Raw genomic sequence first — 20656 nt, 5'->3', positions numbered from 1 at the left:
TACATGTCGGTATAACGAGATACAATAACTACACTACATGTCAGTATAACTAAATACAATAACTACACTACATGTCAGTATAATGATACGATAACTACACTACATGTCAGTATAATGATACAATAACTACACTACATGTCAGTATAACTAGATACAATAACTACACTACATGTCAGTATAATGAGATACAATAACTACACTACATGTCAGTATAATGATATACAATAACTACACTACATGTCAGTATAACGAGATACAATAACTACACTACATGTCAGTATTACTAGATACAATAACTACACTACATGTCAGTATAATGATACAATAACTACACTACATGTCGGTATAATGAGATACAATAACTACACTACATGTCAGTATAATGAGATACAATAACTACACTACATGTCAGTATAATGAGATACAATAACTACACTACATGTCAGTATAATGATATACAATAACTACACTACATGTCAGTATAATGAGATACAATAACTACACTACATGTCAGTATAATGATACAATAGCTACACTACATGTCGGTATAACGAGATACAATAACTACCCTACATGTCAGTATAATGAGATACAATAACTACACTACATGTCAGTATAATGATATTCAATAACTACACATTAGATACAAAAACTACACTACATGTCAGAATAACGAAAAAGTATTACCATTAATCACCTAGCGTCTTTAAACAAGTGTTCAGCATAAATAATGTGAAGGAACTGAATAATTTCGGCAATATATTGATTTAGAAAAGAAAACACACTTTAGTTAAAAGAAAAAAAACCTTTTAATCCATTACATATAAGTAATATATAGATCTTCTTCAGGTATTATTTTGAGTACAAAGAAAAGCATATCTTCAATGAAACTGAATAATTACTTCTACTTTTATTCATCCGTTTGTCTCTCTGTCTGTTTTTCTGTTTATTAATATACATAATTTTGCTGATGCTGCACGACATATATTTATTAAACTCACTATTAAGTGGTAGAGTGATTCAATATTTTGTAAACTTAAATCTAACTTAAGTTAAATTTTCTTTACAGATATGTTGATGTTGTATGTTATACAAATCACTCTCCAGATAGGTATATGTACAGTATACCTATGAGCCATAAGGCCTTCGTAACAAACTTGGATTTAATTGAATTTAGCGCGTTCTCAAACTGCGCCAAAGTGAGCTTTATTAGATAAAATGTCGTCTTGACGCGTTTTCAAATCGCGACAAACCGCCAACACGACATTTTTAACTCGCTAATTGGCGTGCATATAATTAAATGGCTTGTTTGCGCGCTAAAATGTGTCGTGTTGGCGTTTTGGCTTGTTAGCGTTAGGCCTGTTTCCGTTATTTTAAAAAGGACTTTCGAAATTTGTGATAGTAAGTCAGAGCCTTCATTTCTGAGTTACTATTTGACGATGTTGATAAGCTTATTGAAAAATGCTAATCGTAGAAAACTTCTAGATCTAGTTTAGGAGTTGTCCCCCTTCCTATGGGACCGACTGTGTATGACGAAAAACTGTCTTTTTTTTTTTTTTACATGATATGTTATTGGGAGAGATTCTCGACAATCTAAAGCATCAATAAACAATGAAGTTGTTCATAAGTAATCGAAACATTGTCTCTCGGGCCTTTTAGAATTATTTTAATCACGCTTTCGCCTAATGATACCGAATAACGGGGCACATGTAAAGTCTCGATTTATGTGGTTAAATCGTGATGATATCGGGCGTAACGTTATTTCGGATTTTATGTTAAAGATTAAGAATGTAACTGATTGGTGTCAAATGCACCTTGAACTTATTAAATGTCTTGATGAAATCGTTAATTAATGTTTGTAATACCAATGATAATTTGTACTTATTATCTAAACAGCAAATTGATCCGGTATACAGTTCATGAAGCGTCAGTACTGACGTCATTCCAGACAAAGTGCACAACGTCATCGAAATGTTTGTGGTGCATGATGGTCTCCCAAATTATAGGTGACGGAACAGAACGGAACAGAAATAATTAAAATGACACTGACTCATGACTGATTCATAGCACGTGACCTATATATCTGCTAGCGACACATTATAAAACATGTAAAAGAAATATATCTTTAACTTGCACTGCTCTCTAGACTAGAAAACCGATGATGTCGACAATAGATGTGATGACGTCACAGCGTCTAAACAACCCCAAAACAATTCTTTTGATAATTAGCGTTTAAATGTTTATAAATACATTGGCTTTCGCATTTTTTTTTCAGTCTTCACCTGGATCAACCGCCAAATGATTTAATTTTAAACAGAAAACGTGTGTAAGGAAAAGTTGCTAATGTTTTTATTTTTTTTCGTTTATTTATTTTTTCTTCATTTTATCTGTGGCACAATGAATTTAATGTTTGTCAAACAGAGACCATGTTTCCAATTCTAAACAAGTCCATTTTAGGACTAAGTACTAAGTTACGACCCCGTAATGAAAAGTAATTAAGTATTTGTATACGATAGGTGTAACCAATGTATTTCTGTGAAAAACCGCAGTGTGTCCATGACGTCATAAAACACGTACTTAATTTTGTTTTCTATAAATAAACCAATAAAAAGGCTTTTAATACACGTTACAGTATTGTAAATGAAATGCTACTGGTATATCCACACACAGCGTGATATTTACAAACTGTACCATCGAGTTCTAGCCTATTTTATTACAGAAATTATACCATATATAGTAGATACTCCATACACTGTATACGGACAACTAGTCAATCAATGTTAATTACTCGAGGGTAGACAAGGAATCGACGTAAACAAATCCCCTCTGTCGTACTATTATATCTGTATATAACAACAGGTAGTGGTACAGGCCCCACAAACAACCACACGTCACAGCCAGGTAGCTAATGAACTAATTAATCATGCACGCAGCTCCCGACTTCACTAATTAACACGAAACAATGGAAAATGACACGTCATGTGTGTTACAGACCGACAAGTTTCATTTATAATCGGTGGTCGATTTCACTAGCGATATACGTTAAGTCGTCAGTGATTATACATGTATAGTTTATTTACCTGTATCACACCTGACAGAGTAATGTCGTTAGTAGTTTTATAGTTTATTTACCTGTATCACACCTGGCAGATCAATGTCGTTAGTGGTTATATAGATTATTTACCTGTATCTCACCTGACAGATGAGTGTTGTTAGTAATTATATTGTTTATTTACCTGTATCACACCTGGCAGATCAATGTCGTTAGTGGTTATATAGTTTATTTACCTGTATCACACCCGACAGGTAGGTGTCGTTAATGATTATATAGTTTATTTACCTGTATCACACCCGACAGGTAGGTGTCGTTAATGGTTTTATAGTTTATTTACCTGTATCACACCTGACAGGTAGGTGTCGTTAGTAATTATATAGTTTATTTATCTGTATCACACCTGACAGGTAAGTGTCGTAAGTTTAGTTTAGTTTATTCAACTTGAAGCCTTACGGCTCATAAGTATAACATAGAAGCATCAACATACACATATATACAATATGTAACTAATTGTTATAGAGGATGAACAAAACAGTAGGCGTAACTGGTGAAAAGCATCCGAAAACATTGATTTTAACAACAAAAACACAATCAGAGTATCCAGGGGGGTGGACAAAACAATAAACATAACTGGAGACAAGTACCTTAAGTCATTAATAAAAAGTAAATAATACAGTTTGTAAGAGTAGATAGATAGTAGTTACCAAACAATAGGTATAACTAATATAAGTATATAGGATTTTTCAAATGCAAATATATACTTCGTGAGAATAATTACATGATGAACAAACAATATATATAAATAGATATAAATAGAGATAAGTAACTAACATCGTTAATACAACACTAAATACAAAGTGTACATAATTTAGATGAATAGTTAGGGTATGAACAAAAAATAGGTATAGCTGGAGATAAACACGTACAACACGATATTGATCTATACTAAAGGTTGGAATCCCGACCGTAGTAACCAGCTTGACTGTAAATATTTTCCAAGATTACATAACTCTTTTTTATTGTGAACAGAAAGCAATTGGACAAGTTTAAAAGAAGACGGGTGATTCCAATAATATTTTTTAATGAATCTTTTTCGAATACCAACATATAGTGGACAAATAAGGATGAAATGGAATTCGTCCTCTACTTGGTTCTGGTTGCAATAACGACATAACCTATTTGACCTTGGAATATTACGATACCGGCCTTCTTCTATATAAAGCGTATGCGATGAAAGTCTTAATTTCGAAATAAGTTTACGATACGGATCAGGAATAGATTTTGTTAGATAGAATTGCAGTGTGAAGGTGTCAACAATATATTTATACAGATAACATTTAGAAGATCTTTCAATAAATCATGTCTTGCTTGAATAAAAGCATCAATCAAACTCTGCTTAAAGCAATGTAAAAATACCTTTTCATTATCAACAAAATGAGTTAACCAGACACTACCGAAACCAGAAGACAATAATATTTTTTTAACTTGGCAACGCCAATTACAATTTCTGTGGTTGCAATCCTCCATATCTTCATAAACCGACTTAAGAACAATATTCTCACATTTGATCAATTTCAGCCAAGTAATTATATTGTTTATTTACCTGTATCACACCTGACAGGTAGGTGTTTGTACGGAACCCCCTTGTTGTCACAGCTTTTAAATGAAACTGATATTGCAGTTATAACTGAACATTGGCTCCTCCCGGAGCAGATGAATTTCTTCAATACCATTGGCTGTAATTTTCGAGCGTACGGAGTATGTGACGACCGTATATCCCTAGAACCCGAAAGGAGATCATGTAAGAGAGGTTTCGGTGGAATAGCTCTTTTATGGAAGAAAAGTAGAAACGTTTCGCCGATTATTGATGAAGGCAACGATAGAGTTACATGTTGTTCTGTCCAGCTTCACGACAAGTCACACATATTCGTTATCGGAGTATTGTTACCATCTACCAATGTTTCTATACAAATTGATATAGACACTCTCAGATGTGTATGGGATCTGTATGATCGAATCTCAGAGCAAGGACATGTTATTCTACTTGGGGATTTTAACGCTCAAATCAGCAAAGCATTTGGAACGAAAAATCATCTCGCCGCAAACGAAAGAGGTCTCCACTTAGAGAGCTTCATGCGTGATCATAACCTTGTCTCAGTTAATTCTCAAGATTGGTCTAGCGGCGGGTCTGCAACGTATATGTCCAAAGACGGACACGAGTCGTTCATTGATCATATTCTAATCGAAAACCGTAAAGTTGATTGTGTTCTTGGCTGTACTATCCTGGACGATCACTATTTGAACGTTTCTGACCATCTTCCGATACAATTGCATTATATAACGTGTCTGCTATCGCTACTAAACATGAATGCAGCGTATTCTCCGTTAATTGGAAGAAATGTTCCCCTGAACAGAAGTCTGATTATGCAAAATGCTTGAGTGTGAAGCTTCGTGACTCCAAAAGTCAACATTCTACAACTGTTGATGTGGTATCTCTTGACGAAAAGTTCAAACTCATTGCAAGCTGTATACATGAAGCCGCAAAAGAAACGCTTCCGAGAAAAACCGATCATTTTTAAAGCCGTATTGGAAACATGGACAAGTTAAAAACTTGCACTCCACAATGCGCGAAAAACGTTTGTGCTGGATTCTTGAGGGACGCCCTCGTGGAATGGATTTCCATTCGTACAGACAATACAAGCTTTCCAAACGAGACTTTGTAAAGGCACTTACGGCTGCACGACGGGAATACGAGCAGGAACAACTGCATGAACTACAGAAAGCAGCAGAAATTGATAGCGGGACTTTCTACAAGGCGGTTCGTGCGCGGAAAATCCGGGGCCATGAGTCATCCGAGATACGCATTAACGGTACGATATCTCGAGACGTTGATGTCAACCGTACACCGTGGACGGAACATTACTGTAGGCTTGCTAGCGTGTCGGAAAGCGAAGACTTTGATGCTGTACATAAACAGCATATAGACTCCAATATTAATACGCTTTATGACAAGAGCCATCTTAATCTTAATAAGGTATGTCTTAAGAGTATCACTCAGCCAGAGGTGTCGAATGCCCTTAAGGAAATGAGTAACGGGAAAGCCAGTGGTCACGACTACCTTGTAGCGGAACACATTCGATATGGAGGTTTACAACTCTTAACACTAATTACTCGTCTTTACAACACCATATTTGACGTTGAAGACTACCCTGCGTGCTTCAAACATGGAATTGTTATATCGTTATTTAAAGGCGGGAAAAAAGATCGCTTGGACATGAACAACTACCGAGACATAACTCTTACTCCTGTCCTACAGAAATCATTTGAAAAGGTCCTATATCAAAGAATAGCAAAAGTGTGTTCAAAAATCGACTTTTCTCATCGCCTTCAGCAAGGGTTTAGGCCAGATTGTGGAAGTATTGTTGCTGCCTTCACTGTGAAAGAAGCTGTATGTCATCACCTCGAACGCAACACGAAAGTATACGCGGCATTCTTGGATAACGCGAAAGCTTTTAACAGTGTCTGGATAAATGGGCTCCTTTCTAAGCTTTACAACCTAGGCTTCAATGGTAAAATCTGGCGAATTATAGCAAATTCTTTTAAAGGAGTCACGTCATGCGTACTACATGACGGTAAAACCCGAAGTCCATACCCAGTTGAGCAAGGGGTAGGTCAAGGTCGAACTTTATCTGCGTGGTTCTTTCTGGTCATGATCAATGACCTAATTCATGAACTTGACTCATCTAGCCTTGGACTTACTGTTCATAACTTACATATACCAGCTATATTTCTTGCGGATGACACTTTACTCATGGACTGCTCCATTGGAAACCTGCAAAACATCCTTGACACTGTTCATAATTTCTCCCGAAAATGGCGCCTAAATTATAACCCGGCAAAAAGTTCCCTAATGCAGTTTCAGTGTGGTTACTCAAAACGCGGTCCACGAATCGATTGTACGCTCGGAGGAAAACCTATTCCGTTGGTTACAACAAAAGAATATGCCGGGATAACCTTGACCCCAAATCTTCACTGTGACGAGAACATAAAAATAGCATGCTCAAAGGGGAGACAATCATTGAACTCACTCATCAGTGTTGGTGTTCACGGGGACGGCATGAATCCGTTAATAAGCTGTAAGCTTATCAAAAGTATAGTACAATCGCGTGTTTTGTACGGATCTGAATTGTGGGCTAACCCTATGCAATATTCTCGACAAGAACTCGACATAGTTCAACGATATGCTGCTCGGAGATGCCAAGGGTTACAGAAAACATCACCAACAACTCGTGCCATCGGTCTACTTGATATTCTTGGCGAAGTCGATAAAAGAAAACTGTTATTTTGGAACAAGCTCTGCGCTGCAAGTAACACATATGTCTGGAAAACTCTCTTCCTGATTCGGCTTTGCGCTTTCATATTCGGGGATAAGATGCTTCAAGTGGAAAAGTTTCATACCAGACGTCTTCCTTACAGCGCTTAGACTTAATATCAACTCAGTTTTGTTCGATTTCATGTTTGACGGTTTTTGTCCCACACGCGGTTCATGGAGAAACTTCGTAAATAGAATTGTGGAAGACTATTATTTCAATAAATGGCGGAATGCTATGGACAACTCAATTGTGTCAAAAACTTATAGCAGCATTCACTCCGTACATGGTCCCAACCCTATCTGGCTATTGAGTCTCCATTATCCTAATTATACATGGGAACTAGGTGAGCTTATCAAGCTATCATATCGTTATGAACGGAACACTGTAGTGTGCAGACTCTGTAAAAAACAAGCGGACGATATCACAACGCACTTTCTTATCCAGTGTCCGGCATTGTTAATAAGTCGTGATAAAATTTTAGACTTCCTGGTCAATTTCTTACACGTAACAGATTATGTAAAATTTGACTATCTTCCAGACGAAGACAGTGCCATTTTTTTGCTGGGTAGCGTACATGATATTCCTCTGGAACAAGATAGGTGGGCTACGATGATGATCAACATTGCTGACTTGATTCCATCGCTGATTATGCAAATGAACACTCTTCTTTAACTGAATGAAAAGAGCTTTCTGATTTCATATACGAATATAATCACTTAAACATTGTAAATTTGTAATAGAAATGTAAAAGACAAGATATTGTAAATCTCTGAAAAGAGGAAATAAAGAAAGTCTGTCTGTCTGTCTGTCTGTCTGTCTGTCTGTCCTGACAGGTAGGTGTCGTTAGTAAATATATAGTTTATTTATCTGTAGCACACCTGACAGGTAAGTGTCGTAAGTAATTATATAGTTTATTTACCTGTATCACACCTGACAGGTAGGTGTCGTCAGTAATTATATAGTTTATTTACCTGTATCACACCTGACAGGTGAGTGTAGTTAATGCTTATATAGTTTATTTACCTATATCACACCTGACAGGTAGGTGTCGTTAGTAATTATATAGTTTATTTACCTGTATCACACCCGACAGGTAAGTGTCGTCAGTAATTATATAGTTTATTTACCTGTATCACACCCGACAGGTAAGTGTCGTCAGTAATTATATAGTTTATTTACCTGTATCACACCTGACAGGTGAGTGTAGTTAATGCTTATATAGTTTATTTACCTGTATCACACCTGACAGGTAGGTGTCGTTAGTAATTATATAGTTTATTTACCTGTATCACACCTGACAGATGAATGTCATTAATACTGATATAGATTATTTACCTACATCACACCGGATGGACTAGACTTGTTCCTAGTTATTTATTTATATACCTGGCTGATCCTGTCCCGCTGTTAATGTATTGCACTTAGCTATTCTACACCGACCAGGTGAGACTTAATTCCTAATGTCGCTACCACAACGACCGACCTCACCACCTCACTTTGGATGTGATTTGCCGGGGTCTGGTGACGCGTATGAATTTGTTATAACTGTATTCCAAACACGACGATGTTGAGTGGAGGAAACAATTTGCTATCTGGAGTAACCTTGATGGATCTAACAAATCATCATGTGTATTTTTAAAATACATCGGTCGATGTGTTGAAACCCTTACAATTACGTTGTTTATCGATTTTGTAACCTTTTTGCAAAGAGCCGTCAGCTCAAATGGATGTTACAGCCCCGTGTTTATTTCATTGCATTTAGGTGAGTATTGTTTTTTTCCAAATGTTTGTGTAGATCAACATTTGTGTTTCAAATATAGTAATACCGAAGTGTATATGTATCAGCTATAGTCACAAACGATATAAAACGTACATGTGTAACGCATCATCGTTCCCCAAAATTCTACGAAACAAAATGAAGTGTTCATTAATTTCATTTATATTTTGTCTAATGAATTGTCAATTATTATTAATCTGTTCATAAAAAATGATGTTGTTTTTATTGATTCTTCAATATATTTATTTCTCAAATAACAATGTCTAAATTAAATTAAATCGAATGTCTGTGCTGTAGTATAGATGTTACTGGAAAGAAATTCACTAAACATGTATGAGTACACAATACATCATTGGTCTTCCTCGTATCACGGATGACGAGGACACTTAACATCACTTACACGTAGTGTATGTGTGGATAATGTGTGTTTGTCCACTGATGATGGGTCACTCCAGAGTCATTGTAAACGGCCACTTGAGCAACATGACTAATCATAACTGACCCTTATGAGTGATATATCATACCAGTCAAGTTGTCAAAAAGGGAGAATCTAGAGAAATCGAGTTTGAAAAACATTCAGAAACTTGAGATGCTCTTTAAAAGTGTTTAATAATGTTCTTACGATTGAATATGTCAAAAGATCAGCTCAAACTATTGAAGACAATACCGTAAAGTATGTAAGCTTTAGTTTATATTTTTGTTTGAAGGGTGGTAATACCGTAAAGTATGTAAGCTTTAGTTTATATTTTTGTTTGAAGGGTGGTAATACCGTAAAGTATGTAAGCTTTAGTTTATATTCTTGTTTGAAGGGTGGTAATACCGTAAAGTATGTAAGCTTTAGGTTTATATTCTTGTTTGAAGGGTGGTAATACCGTAAAGTATGTAAGCTTTAGTTTATATTCATGTTAGAAGGGTGGTAATATCGTAAAGTATGTAAGCTTTGGTTTATATTTTTGTTTGAAGGGTGGTAATACCGTAAAGTATGTAAGCTTTGGTTTATATTCTTGTTTGAAGGGTGGTAGTACCGTAAAGTATGTAAGCTTTAGTTTATATTTTTGTTTGAAGGGTGGTAGTACCGTAAAGTATGTAAGCTTTGGTTTATATTCATGTTAGAAGGGTGGTAATACCGTAAAGTATATGAACTTTTGTATGTACAAATGTATTCTTGTATGTAAACTTTGGTATTGTTTTTTGTATGTAAACTTTGGTATGTTATTTTAATCGATCATAATTACTCTTTGTCGGAGATGTAGCATATCTTAACATGAATGTATTTTGAGGATGGAACATAGTAGGCAAAGTGAAATATATTTCATTTTCAAAAATGTTTCGACAGGCTCCAATCCAGCACTGGTGATCTGATAGATAGACGTGGTGGCACCGCGTCAGGAAAGAGGCATCAGTAGATTTGAATAACGTATCGATATGTATTGTGTCGACACCCAAGGGGAGGGGGGAGACTGAGAATATTGCCATTTTGGATTTGATGTTAAAGTCTGAGGTTTGATATTTTAAGTTATGTAATAAATACAGCCGTACATGTGTATCACCTGGTAATCATGTCATCATTAATTTATCCTTGTACCACACGCCTGAGGCTCGGCAAAATTTAATTCTGGAGACTCCTTTCATAAATCTCATATGAAATGGAAATTACGTAAGCTGTGTTATACCTACCGACACCTGAGAGACACAGTGTAAAACAAGGAGTGGGTTCTATGTTATATCGGGTTTAGATATGTGTCCCCTGTGTAACGCTGTAGGTTTACGATCACGAGTCTATAGGATACAGCACAGGTAAGGTGTGAGCACAGCTTCTGATTTACGCGTCAATGCTTTTAGAAATAGCATAATATACTATAAAATCTATTTATAGAATATATATATACATTCTTAGCAGTTAATTCTTACCACAACTATCCCAGTAGCACGCGTAAAGCAGACATATACACATTTACACTCAAAAAGGCACTGTTTTGAAACTGATGTTACAGATTTAATCAGAAGGACGAGATGTATACACGTTTTCTTGTCAAACGTGTCCGATACTGTTTAAGTTAAATTTTTCGTTGTGTAAACATATTCGCGGTCTTGACTGTTGGTAAGGTACAACGAAAATAAAGGCAACACATTTAGTTGGCTTGCAATAATAGGCAACTGTTTACTGTTTATATAGGGTACCTCCAAGTGACAGTAACCCACGAAAGTAAGAACCCACGAATATTCCATTTTGTGCAGTAAAATCTATTAAATGCTTTTGTCACTTTTTCAATTTTAAAACATCAAGTACAAATATTTATGAAGTTTTACTGGCCTTTTTAATATCTAATGTCATTGTTCATCTTTATTATCACACTCTCCGTGAATCTATTGATTTCCAGGAGTAAACATTCAATCAATTGATTTCCAGGGGTGAACTTTCAAAATCAGCATCACATTCTCCGTGAATCAATTTATTTTCAGGTGTGAACTTTAAAAATCAGCATCACATTGCCCGTGAATCAATTGATTTTCAAGGGTTAACTTTCAAAATTAAACACATATTTCCCATATTTGACGCTAACTGTGATTACTGAAAATACTGTTAACGAGAACAATAGTATTTTCTGTGTCGAAAGGATTCATTTCATAGAATACGATATATAGATTGTTCCCAAGAGAATTCTAAAGTCAATAACCGTACCAAGAGAGTAAAGATCACCACTGACCTAGATTGTGAAATCAACACGGGAAATGAGCACCTCTGCACGTGCTGTATAGTAGTAACACATGTTCACAACATTACGGTGATTGTAATTAGGTCATTCTAACCAGTCCTTTTTAACAGTTATATAGATCTGTCATCAACGTGCCTCTATCCTCACCGACCAGAATTTAGGTACACCGCTTGGTGAAGAGTTATTCGAGCGAGTCCGTATGTTGTCGTGGGCTTCAGGATGACAACGAAAACAATTCTGTAGCATCACAGGTGTCATGGGTGTGGTATTTCCCCTTTACATAAAAAGAAATTTCAGATTGGATGTTGCAGACTTCAAAAGAGATTTGAAAAAGAGAATTAATCGCACAATTATACATGTATGACTATTTTATATGCCGTGATAGAAACATGCGACCTTTATGACGATCACGACGTCGCAATACTCGACTTCATGATCGTAATACATTAACTTCCGGCATGTGACTTGGCAACATCACAACGTTGAAGAAGTAGGATACTAGCTTCTTAGGTGATTTTAACATGAAAACAGTCGGCCCACCCTGATACAGTTTAACTTGTGTTCACAGATTACATTCCGGAAAGTTCATAAATTAGTTGAAATTTTCATGCATGCTTTTTACTTATAGGAGTGGGTTCAAAACATTTTGTCTGGATACAACTTCATGTATTTCTCCTCTTTACAAAAATACAATGTTTAAAGAGAACATATTTACAACATTTAACAAATACAATATATATTTATGGAGGACAACTCAATTCTTTGATGACATAATTCCTCATAGTTTTGATGTTGGTAGAGTTCATTAGCTGTGAAAATTTAACGATATTAGGTATATCATCAATCTAATTAAAATTAGACTTGGAATTTCCAGTGGAAATTACAAGTCTAATTTTTATTAGATTGGGTATATCATAAAAGTGTTTCTTAATATCTAACTTTCGTTCCACTGTAACAAAGGAGCATTTTAATAAATAATGAAACTCATCACCGACGCTGTCGGTATCACAGTATGGAGAAATTCTATTTTGATGATTTGCATTATTCCATCTACCAGTTTCTACAATTTACAGAACAACATTCTTTCTTCGTCATTTAGTATATCCAACTATTCTTTTATGTATATTCTACGACAAAGTGACATCGAAGAGATTGAAATATCACCTTCCCATCTTTGTAAAATAAAATGATCATACAATGTTTGCTTTTCCTTAATTTTGCCCATTGCGAGTTCAAATTGTCTTGAAACTGAACTGAGAATTCCATATATACATTAAACCACATTCGTTTAAAATATTTTGTATAAAACTTATGTATGGGACAGCTCTTTTTTCATTAATAAATACATGATAGTACATATGATACATGTCAACATTAAGTTTACTTTCTTTAGACATATTCATATTAGACCAATAACCATCGTCTCGATTAGCAGTGGGATTGTGCCTGTGCATATATATATATAAAATAACAAAAAAAAAAAACAGACTTTGCCGCAAGGCCTTTCTGCCCTCTCAGGCTTCTTCAGGCGCCTGAAGAAGCCTGAGAGGACAGAAAGGCCTTGCGGCAAAGTCTGTTTTTTGTTATTTTTAATACATTCACCTTCGCAAGGACAGATTTCAATTTCTTATATATATATATAGCATAGCACTTGCTGATATATAAACATAATTGATTTTAGTTTAAACTGTATTTTATTCAATAATACATGGCAATATGATATATACAATATAATTTCAAAAAGGATTCCGAAACAAGTACTAAGTACTTATGTAAATCTGTCACCTTGTAGACATAAAGTAGCTAATGGAACAGTACTGACAATACTTAATGCTATTTGATATATAGTATATCATTGAACATTTAATTACATATTAACATGTGCATGGAAATTAAGGGAAAGGGTGCAGGGGATTGAAAGGGGCTGGGGATAATGCTTACGGTGAAGGTAGGACAAGCGCAGATTTATTCATCGAATTCCGTATATGAAGAGGGGGCATTGGGTCTGTGCATATTGTATGAAGTAACTAATTATTAGTACGTAAAAAAACATGATGTAATTTTGAATTTTTAGAAGCGTCTAGACTGACAGATGAAACTTTGTACACAATCAAAAATAATTTCGTTCATGTGATCTGGTATTTCATGACTGCCATAAAGTAAGATGTTAACATTATATGTGGGGGTAGATGACTAAAGCATTTGATTCTAAGCTGTTGATAGTTAGGACAATGGAGGAGAAAATGTTCAGTAGTTTCAGAAGACAATTTACATGAACAAAGAGGACTATCAACTAAATTCCGTTTAAACATGTGATCGTTTAAAGAGCTGCAGTTCATTCGAAGCCTTGCATGATGAATTTGACCATGTCTGCTATTGCAGCAGTAATAGTGTTTAGGGACAGAGTGAGTGTCGGTATTTAAGAATGCTTTAAGTTTGGTAACTGAGGGACAATATTTATGTCGTCGGGTAGTGAATTCCATAAGTCGACAGAGGAGGGTAGGAAAGAGTCTTTAGATAGATTAGTTCAGCACTTAACTTGACAGAAATCATTAGCTCTTCTTGTGTTGTATGTATGTATATTTAAACGGCGAGCAGGCAGGGTGTTAGTAAGATATGAAGGATAAATACCATGAACAATCTTATGAAATTGAATAATTTTGTGTTTTCTTCTTCGGACGACAAGGGGGTCGGTTTCCATATATAATTTATTGTGACTTGTGAGCTTGGTTGCCCCAGTGACGATTCTGGCTGCTTCAAGCTGTATATTTTCTAACATCTGACTTTGGCCTAAAGTTATATTATCCCATATGATGTCTCCGTATTCAAGTAATGGTCTTATAAAAGTATAATGGATAGTTTGGAGAGACTTCCTATCAATGATGAATTTAAAATTCCTAATCAAACTAAGTTTTTTAGAGGATTTACCAATAAGGTATTGTATATGGTCAGTCCAACTTCCATTAGATGAAAACGACACACCGAGGTGTTTGTGGCACGTGACTTCTGTTAAGGATGTGTTATTCATAAGCAGGGGAGGATGGAATGGTTTATGGAGTTTTTTGCTAACGGTCATTGTTACAGTTTTGTTAGGATTAAAATTAACAAGCCATTTATTAGACCACTCGTGAATTTTCGAAAGATTATTATTTAACAGGTTTGCGGTCAAGCCAGGTGAATCCACTTCGACATATAGAGATGTATCGTCGGCAAATAGCGTAATGGTGCAATTAGTGTCATGAACAATATCATTTATGAATATCAAGAATAAAAGTGGTCCTAGAATTGATCCCTGTAGAACTCCTGCTGAGATATATACTAAATCAGATTGTTTGCCATTTATAACGGCACGCTGACAGCGATTATGTAAGTAATCAGAAAACTAGCTAAGCAGATTTCCTGTGATGCCGAAAAATTTTGATTTGGAAAGAAGGCCTCGATGACATACCCGGTCAAAAGCTTTGTTGATATCACAGAAGACCATCCGGACTTCTTTACCTTCATCTAGAGCAGAGAAAATATCATTAGAAATAGATACATGTTGGTTGATACAGATTGAAAGGGTGTTAATACAGATTTGTTAGTAAGGTAGTTGTAAACGTATTTATATACACAGCGTTCCATCAGTTTACAAACAATGGACAATAGAGATACGGGGCGATAATTACTTAAGATAGATGGATCGTCTTTTTTGAATACCGGTGTAACATTAGCAGTTTTCCAAGTTGACGGATAAGTACATGCAGCGAGTGAGAGGTTAAATAGGATATGCAATGGGTAGCTGAGAATATAAGCAGCTTCCTTTATCAAACGTGGACTAATGAGGTCGGGACCAGAGGCTCTCTTCGTGTTGAGGGAGTGTATAGAATCAAGGACGTCTTGGCGAGATATTACGATGTCGGTAAGTATATGATTATTCGAGTTATTACAGGGGGTCGATATTAGAGTCATCAATAGTAGATTGTGAGGAGAAGAACGTGTTAAAAGAGTTGGCTTTATCGAGATCGTCGTATGTATAGAATGTCATTGTTGACAGAGATAGGAGGGATATCGGATTTTCTTTTAGAGTTAGACATAAAAGCAGTTATAATTTTCCACCATTACTTAGTACTAGTGTTATTACTGTGGTTAAGTTTATCGCAGAGTTTATCTAGATATTCCCGTTTACCTTTCTGATGACAGTTTTTTTCTTTTGCGAATAGGTTTTCTTGCGGTGTTGTTAACCATGCAGGAGCGTTACAGTTATAGTTTTATTTGGTATACATTCTCTAGATATTTTAAGTACATTGTTGGTAATCATCTCGGTACTTCTGTCGACGTCATTATTGTCTTAAATGGAGTCCCAGTCAATTTTGGAAAGTCTCTGTATTCGTCGTAGTTACCGAGGTCATATAACCAGATGTTACGTTTAAAACATGATTGAATAGGTTTGGAAATATTAATACTATCATACACGGGACAATGATATCTAACTGGCTGATCTAGGGAAGCTTTCACCAACATGACACACAGATTGATTAGGGAAGGATCACTAGCACAGATTGTTATACCCCTATAAAATAGTTTCTATATAAACTCTATTGACAAAAATGCCAATAAATGAACTGTTCCGTCGAGCGGTCCAAAGAACTGTTAAAATCGACTGTTAAAATGTGCTGTTGGACCGGAGTGACGTCACACCTACAATTCGTGACGTCAACGGTGTATAACAAAACAGTTATCGACTGGGTTTTCGGCAACAAATGATTTGTTGGACCCTCACACAAACTGCTGCCCTCGGCCTTCGGCCTCGGGCAACAGTTTGTCTTCGGGTTCAACAAATCATCTGTTGCCCTCAACCCCAGTCAACAACTGTAGGAGAGAAGAAGAAGATTCAGTGTAAAAGGTAGGGTTAGTGACACTATTTGTTAGACTATAAGTGGTTAGTAGGTTACGAAGATGAAGAGAGTGATTATTATCAGGAAGTAAGTTTGCGTTGAAATCTCCAGTTATGATAATGTTAGATGTTCCAGTAATGATAGCAAGTTCGATAAAATGGGCAATATGGTCCCAAGTAGAAACAGGTTCGTCAGGGGGTCTATAGAATATCCCATATAGAAATACATTACCTGATCAGTTAAGTTGGACCCATACGCACTCGATAGAGGGTAATTCTAAGTCTGATCGTCGTTTGGATGCTATAGTATTACTAACATATACTGAAAGTCCTCCTCCTTGCCTATGAGGTCTACCGTAACAGAATGGGGGAGAGTAACCAGTAAATCGGTATCGTTAGTTATTTCTTCTGGACTAAGCCATGTTTCAGTAAAGGATAGGATGTTAATCTTGTGCAGCTCGCTGAGGAGAATATCAATTTTTTGCTTTATGCTTTGTACATTTAGATTAACAAAAGTGTATTTTTCTTCGTCAAATAATGTAGTATAATTACATGCACACGAGGAGACTGACGATAAGTCAGACTCGCTAGGCCCAGGATTACTTTCAATATCACCGGAGAGGATGAGCAATATTCGGAGAAATACAAGAGATATACACAATGTAGAACAGAGATATATGACACTCTTCACTTCGTAAAGCATATAATGGGTTTGGGTATGAAATACACATTTAAGTTTAATCGAAGCTCTTAGAACATGCTTTAGTCTATGTAATGCATATAATATAATTAATACAAATAAGATACCCACAAGCACAGACCCGCCCAGGTATATATAATTACAGGATCCGTAATTGATTCGGTTGTAAAAAAGACCTATCCGGACACAGAAAAGATTAGGACATATAGGCATTCAGGTTACAGAGGTTAACCTCAGTAAGAATATTAAAATTCGTATCCGGATAGGACAATAAAAACATATACCAATATGGAGTATATAGTCAGCTATGTAGTATGTACTGTGAGGCAGAGCGCGCTTATTCACCTGGGTAGAGGGAAAGGGGAGGTAATAGTGTAAGAATAAAAGTTAGGTAGGATGAGAGAATATGAATAGTAGAGAAACATAATATAATGGGTGAAATATCCATCGTGTAAATAAGAAGGGGGTTAGGTTTGTATAACAACAATAGGTTTTTATGTATATATAAATATATTGTTTAGGCAGTAATATATTTCGGGAGTATGTACAAAAAGGCAATAGGATAGCTGGGAATCACTAGATTATAGTTTCGACTGCAAGTTTGTTTGTTTGTTGTTTTTTTTTAAATTCAATACGGGACACATTACTACCACTGATGCATATGACGTATACTTAGAAGCACTAAATACTCAGCCATCATAATGCGACGTGGATAGAATGATTGCATAGTGCACAATTCATACAAATATAGATGTTTACAACTTTAAACATTGTACACTCAACTGACTGTGTTAGCGAGTGAGATCAGTCGTACAAGCACGTGGACACTGTATTCAATATTCGAAACCGTTTGTATACAATGTATATATACAATAGGACAGGGCACGAGTCAAAAAGTTGTCTTCCTTCGTCATTTGTGTTTCTAAGCTATATCTATTTATTAGCACAATGTATCATATACACTATGTGTTGGTGATCCGAAGATAAAGATTTGAATTTCCTGTCGCAGTTGTACCGAGAGAAATATATATAATATATGTACAATTCGTATCCATGTATGTAAATACATTGCGATCCAGGTATTCTATATCATCTTATAGACGACTTCCACAATGATCATGTCAGGGTATCGGGCCGACCATCACTGCGCCATTGAAACGTTCTTTTTTAAAAACGCCGATGTGGCGCAGCGGTATAGGCTGCGGATATTTCTGGCTAGGCGATTGGGTGCCGTAGATCGTGAGTTCGAGGCCCGGTCAGGGCACGAGTCAAAAAGTTGTCTTCCTTCGTCATTTGTGTTTCTAAGCTATATCTATTTATTAGCACAATGTATCATAAACACTATGTGTTGGTGATCCGAAGATAAAGATTTGAATTTCCTGTCGCAGTTGTACCGAGAGAAATGTATACATATATACAATATGTATATACAATATATACATATAAATACAATTTTCTGACTATGTATAGGCTAGCATTTGATAGCATTTTAGCTTTTCTAGCTTAGAATGTTTTTTAATTCGAGTACATAATGTATAAATAACAGTTCAAAATATAATATGTGAGTAAAACCGTAATATAGCTGACATAAGAATCACTGAGCACTACAATATATTTGTTGATATTTCAATTCGTAATAGACACTAAAATTCGGTGGTTTGCATCATATATAGTATAACAGCACCTTTTGTTTCTGTAAAGGTAAAACCTAGGACGTTGGAGTATATGTTAATTGGTGCTGTGCGATAATATAGATACAATGTATGTGTGTTTTAGATAAACTGGATCATAATTTGTTATAGCCATGCAAATACAAAATTATGTAAGTATGGAGAGCACCAGAAATATACGATTATTCAAATCTTATCACATCCTGAGAATAATGAATGTATACACTATTAAGGGCGCATAGTCCGCGGAATTGTTACAAAACAAGAAAAAAGCACAACACGTCACTGTCGGGATGTCAGTCCAATTGTACTTGTAATTGGTTTTGATACAGGTGATCTATTAACAGGGGTGATGATTTAGAAGATGCGCTCTTCTAACAGGTGGTTTATGTATACGGGCGGTATCTCAAACAGATTAAACCAATCTTGTATGTTTATGAATTTCAAAACAAAAAAACAAAAAAAAACAATGGATAAAAGAAACACTCAGAATATAATCGGATCTTTAATTGATAAACTGTTAATTTTAATTTCTAAACTGTTAATTTTAATTTGTAAACTGTTAATTCTAATTTATAAACTGTTGATTTTAATAACATTGGAAACATTTGCTTTCTGGTCGGACTGTTTACTAATTTGGATAACAATTCACTTGATGTGATAGCTGCTAACGATTACATTAATTGTGTTGAGCGGAAGATGATCCACAATATCACCACCAAACGTTCAAGGATCGGACAAAAGGCCTATCGCGGTGTACTCTTAATAAACAGCCAAACGATTTGTAAAAAAGAGTCACTTCGATTTTCGTTGTGTGTAGTTCAGCCCTGATAATTTGATTTCAAAACTAAAAAATGACAAAGTCTGTTATGATAATATCTTGTTTGTTTAATTTATATAACAGCGTGCATTTTTGTTGACCAAACCGAGATTATTCCTCAAATTTTCCGTGAGCAAATAACACCAAAGAATTCTATTTCTGTACTTGTAATAGTAAAAACCTTGTTTATATCAACATCGACAAACGTCATGGCCGACACTGTTGTATTTAAGATAGGAACAGGAAGTCACGACAAATCGCCATTAATCAAATTTAATTATGTGAAAAAGCAGTCATTTGTGTATGATGTCAATTTGAAGAATAAATCAACGAACATGCATATTTTGAAAATAAAAGATAAATAATTCTCGTTTAAGTTTCAATTGTTAATTGTGCAATTAAGCACGACTTTGTTATTTTACGCTTTAGCATTTGCCGGGGTATGACCGCCACAACGGAACCTAACCGACTTTCTTTATTAACCATGTGTACAATACCGTGACCAAGTTATATGATGATTCTTACAGTTTTCTGTTTTGGAAGTGCGCATGACAGGCAGGTGAATGGGTGTCCCAGGTATGTGCTCCGGATTCATTTTTTACATTTCTACATTACATCCACTTTGTGAGATTTACAAAAGTGTTATTTGCTCAACTAATGCTCAATAA

The 20656-nt window shown here is 35.6% G+C and overlaps 2 protein-coding genes across 2 annotated transcripts in view; both read left to right on the top strand.

The window, feature by feature from the left end:
* The first annotated feature begins 5678 nt into the window (after positions 1-5678).
* On the top strand, positions 5679-7538 carry LOC117326423. Its single transcript, XM_033883172.1, has one exon. The coding sequence runs from the start codon at positions 5679-5681 to the stop codon at positions 7536-7538; it is 1860 nt and encodes a 619-aa protein (XP_033739063.1).
* Positions 7539-8877: 1339 nt separating this feature from the next.
* Positions 8878-20656, top strand: part of LOC117325421 (prostaglandin E2 receptor EP4 subtype-like) — a 72431-nt gene continuing 60652 nt past the window's right edge. The window contains exon 1 of the mRNA XM_033881609.1: positions 8878-9190. The gene's annotated coding sequence lies outside the window, so the exon portion shown is untranslated. The remainder of the gene's footprint in view (positions 9191-20656) is intronic.

The sequence above is a fragment of the Pecten maximus genome, chromosome 4 (genome assembly GCF_902652985.1).
Source record: "Pecten maximus chromosome 4, xPecMax1.1, whole genome shotgun sequence".
Lineage (NCBI taxonomy): Eukaryota > Metazoa > Mollusca > Bivalvia > Pectinida > Pectinidae > Pecten > Pecten maximus.
The sequence above is the reverse complement of the archived record's forward strand: the minus strand, read 5'-3'. Positions and strand labels throughout refer to the sequence as shown.

What these genes read in the sequence shown, in the direction of transcription:
- LOC117326423 (XM_033883172.1), top strand. Translation starts at nt 5,679, where the DNA reads ATGCGCGAAAAACGTTTGTGCTGGATTCTTGAGGGACGCCCTCGTGGA.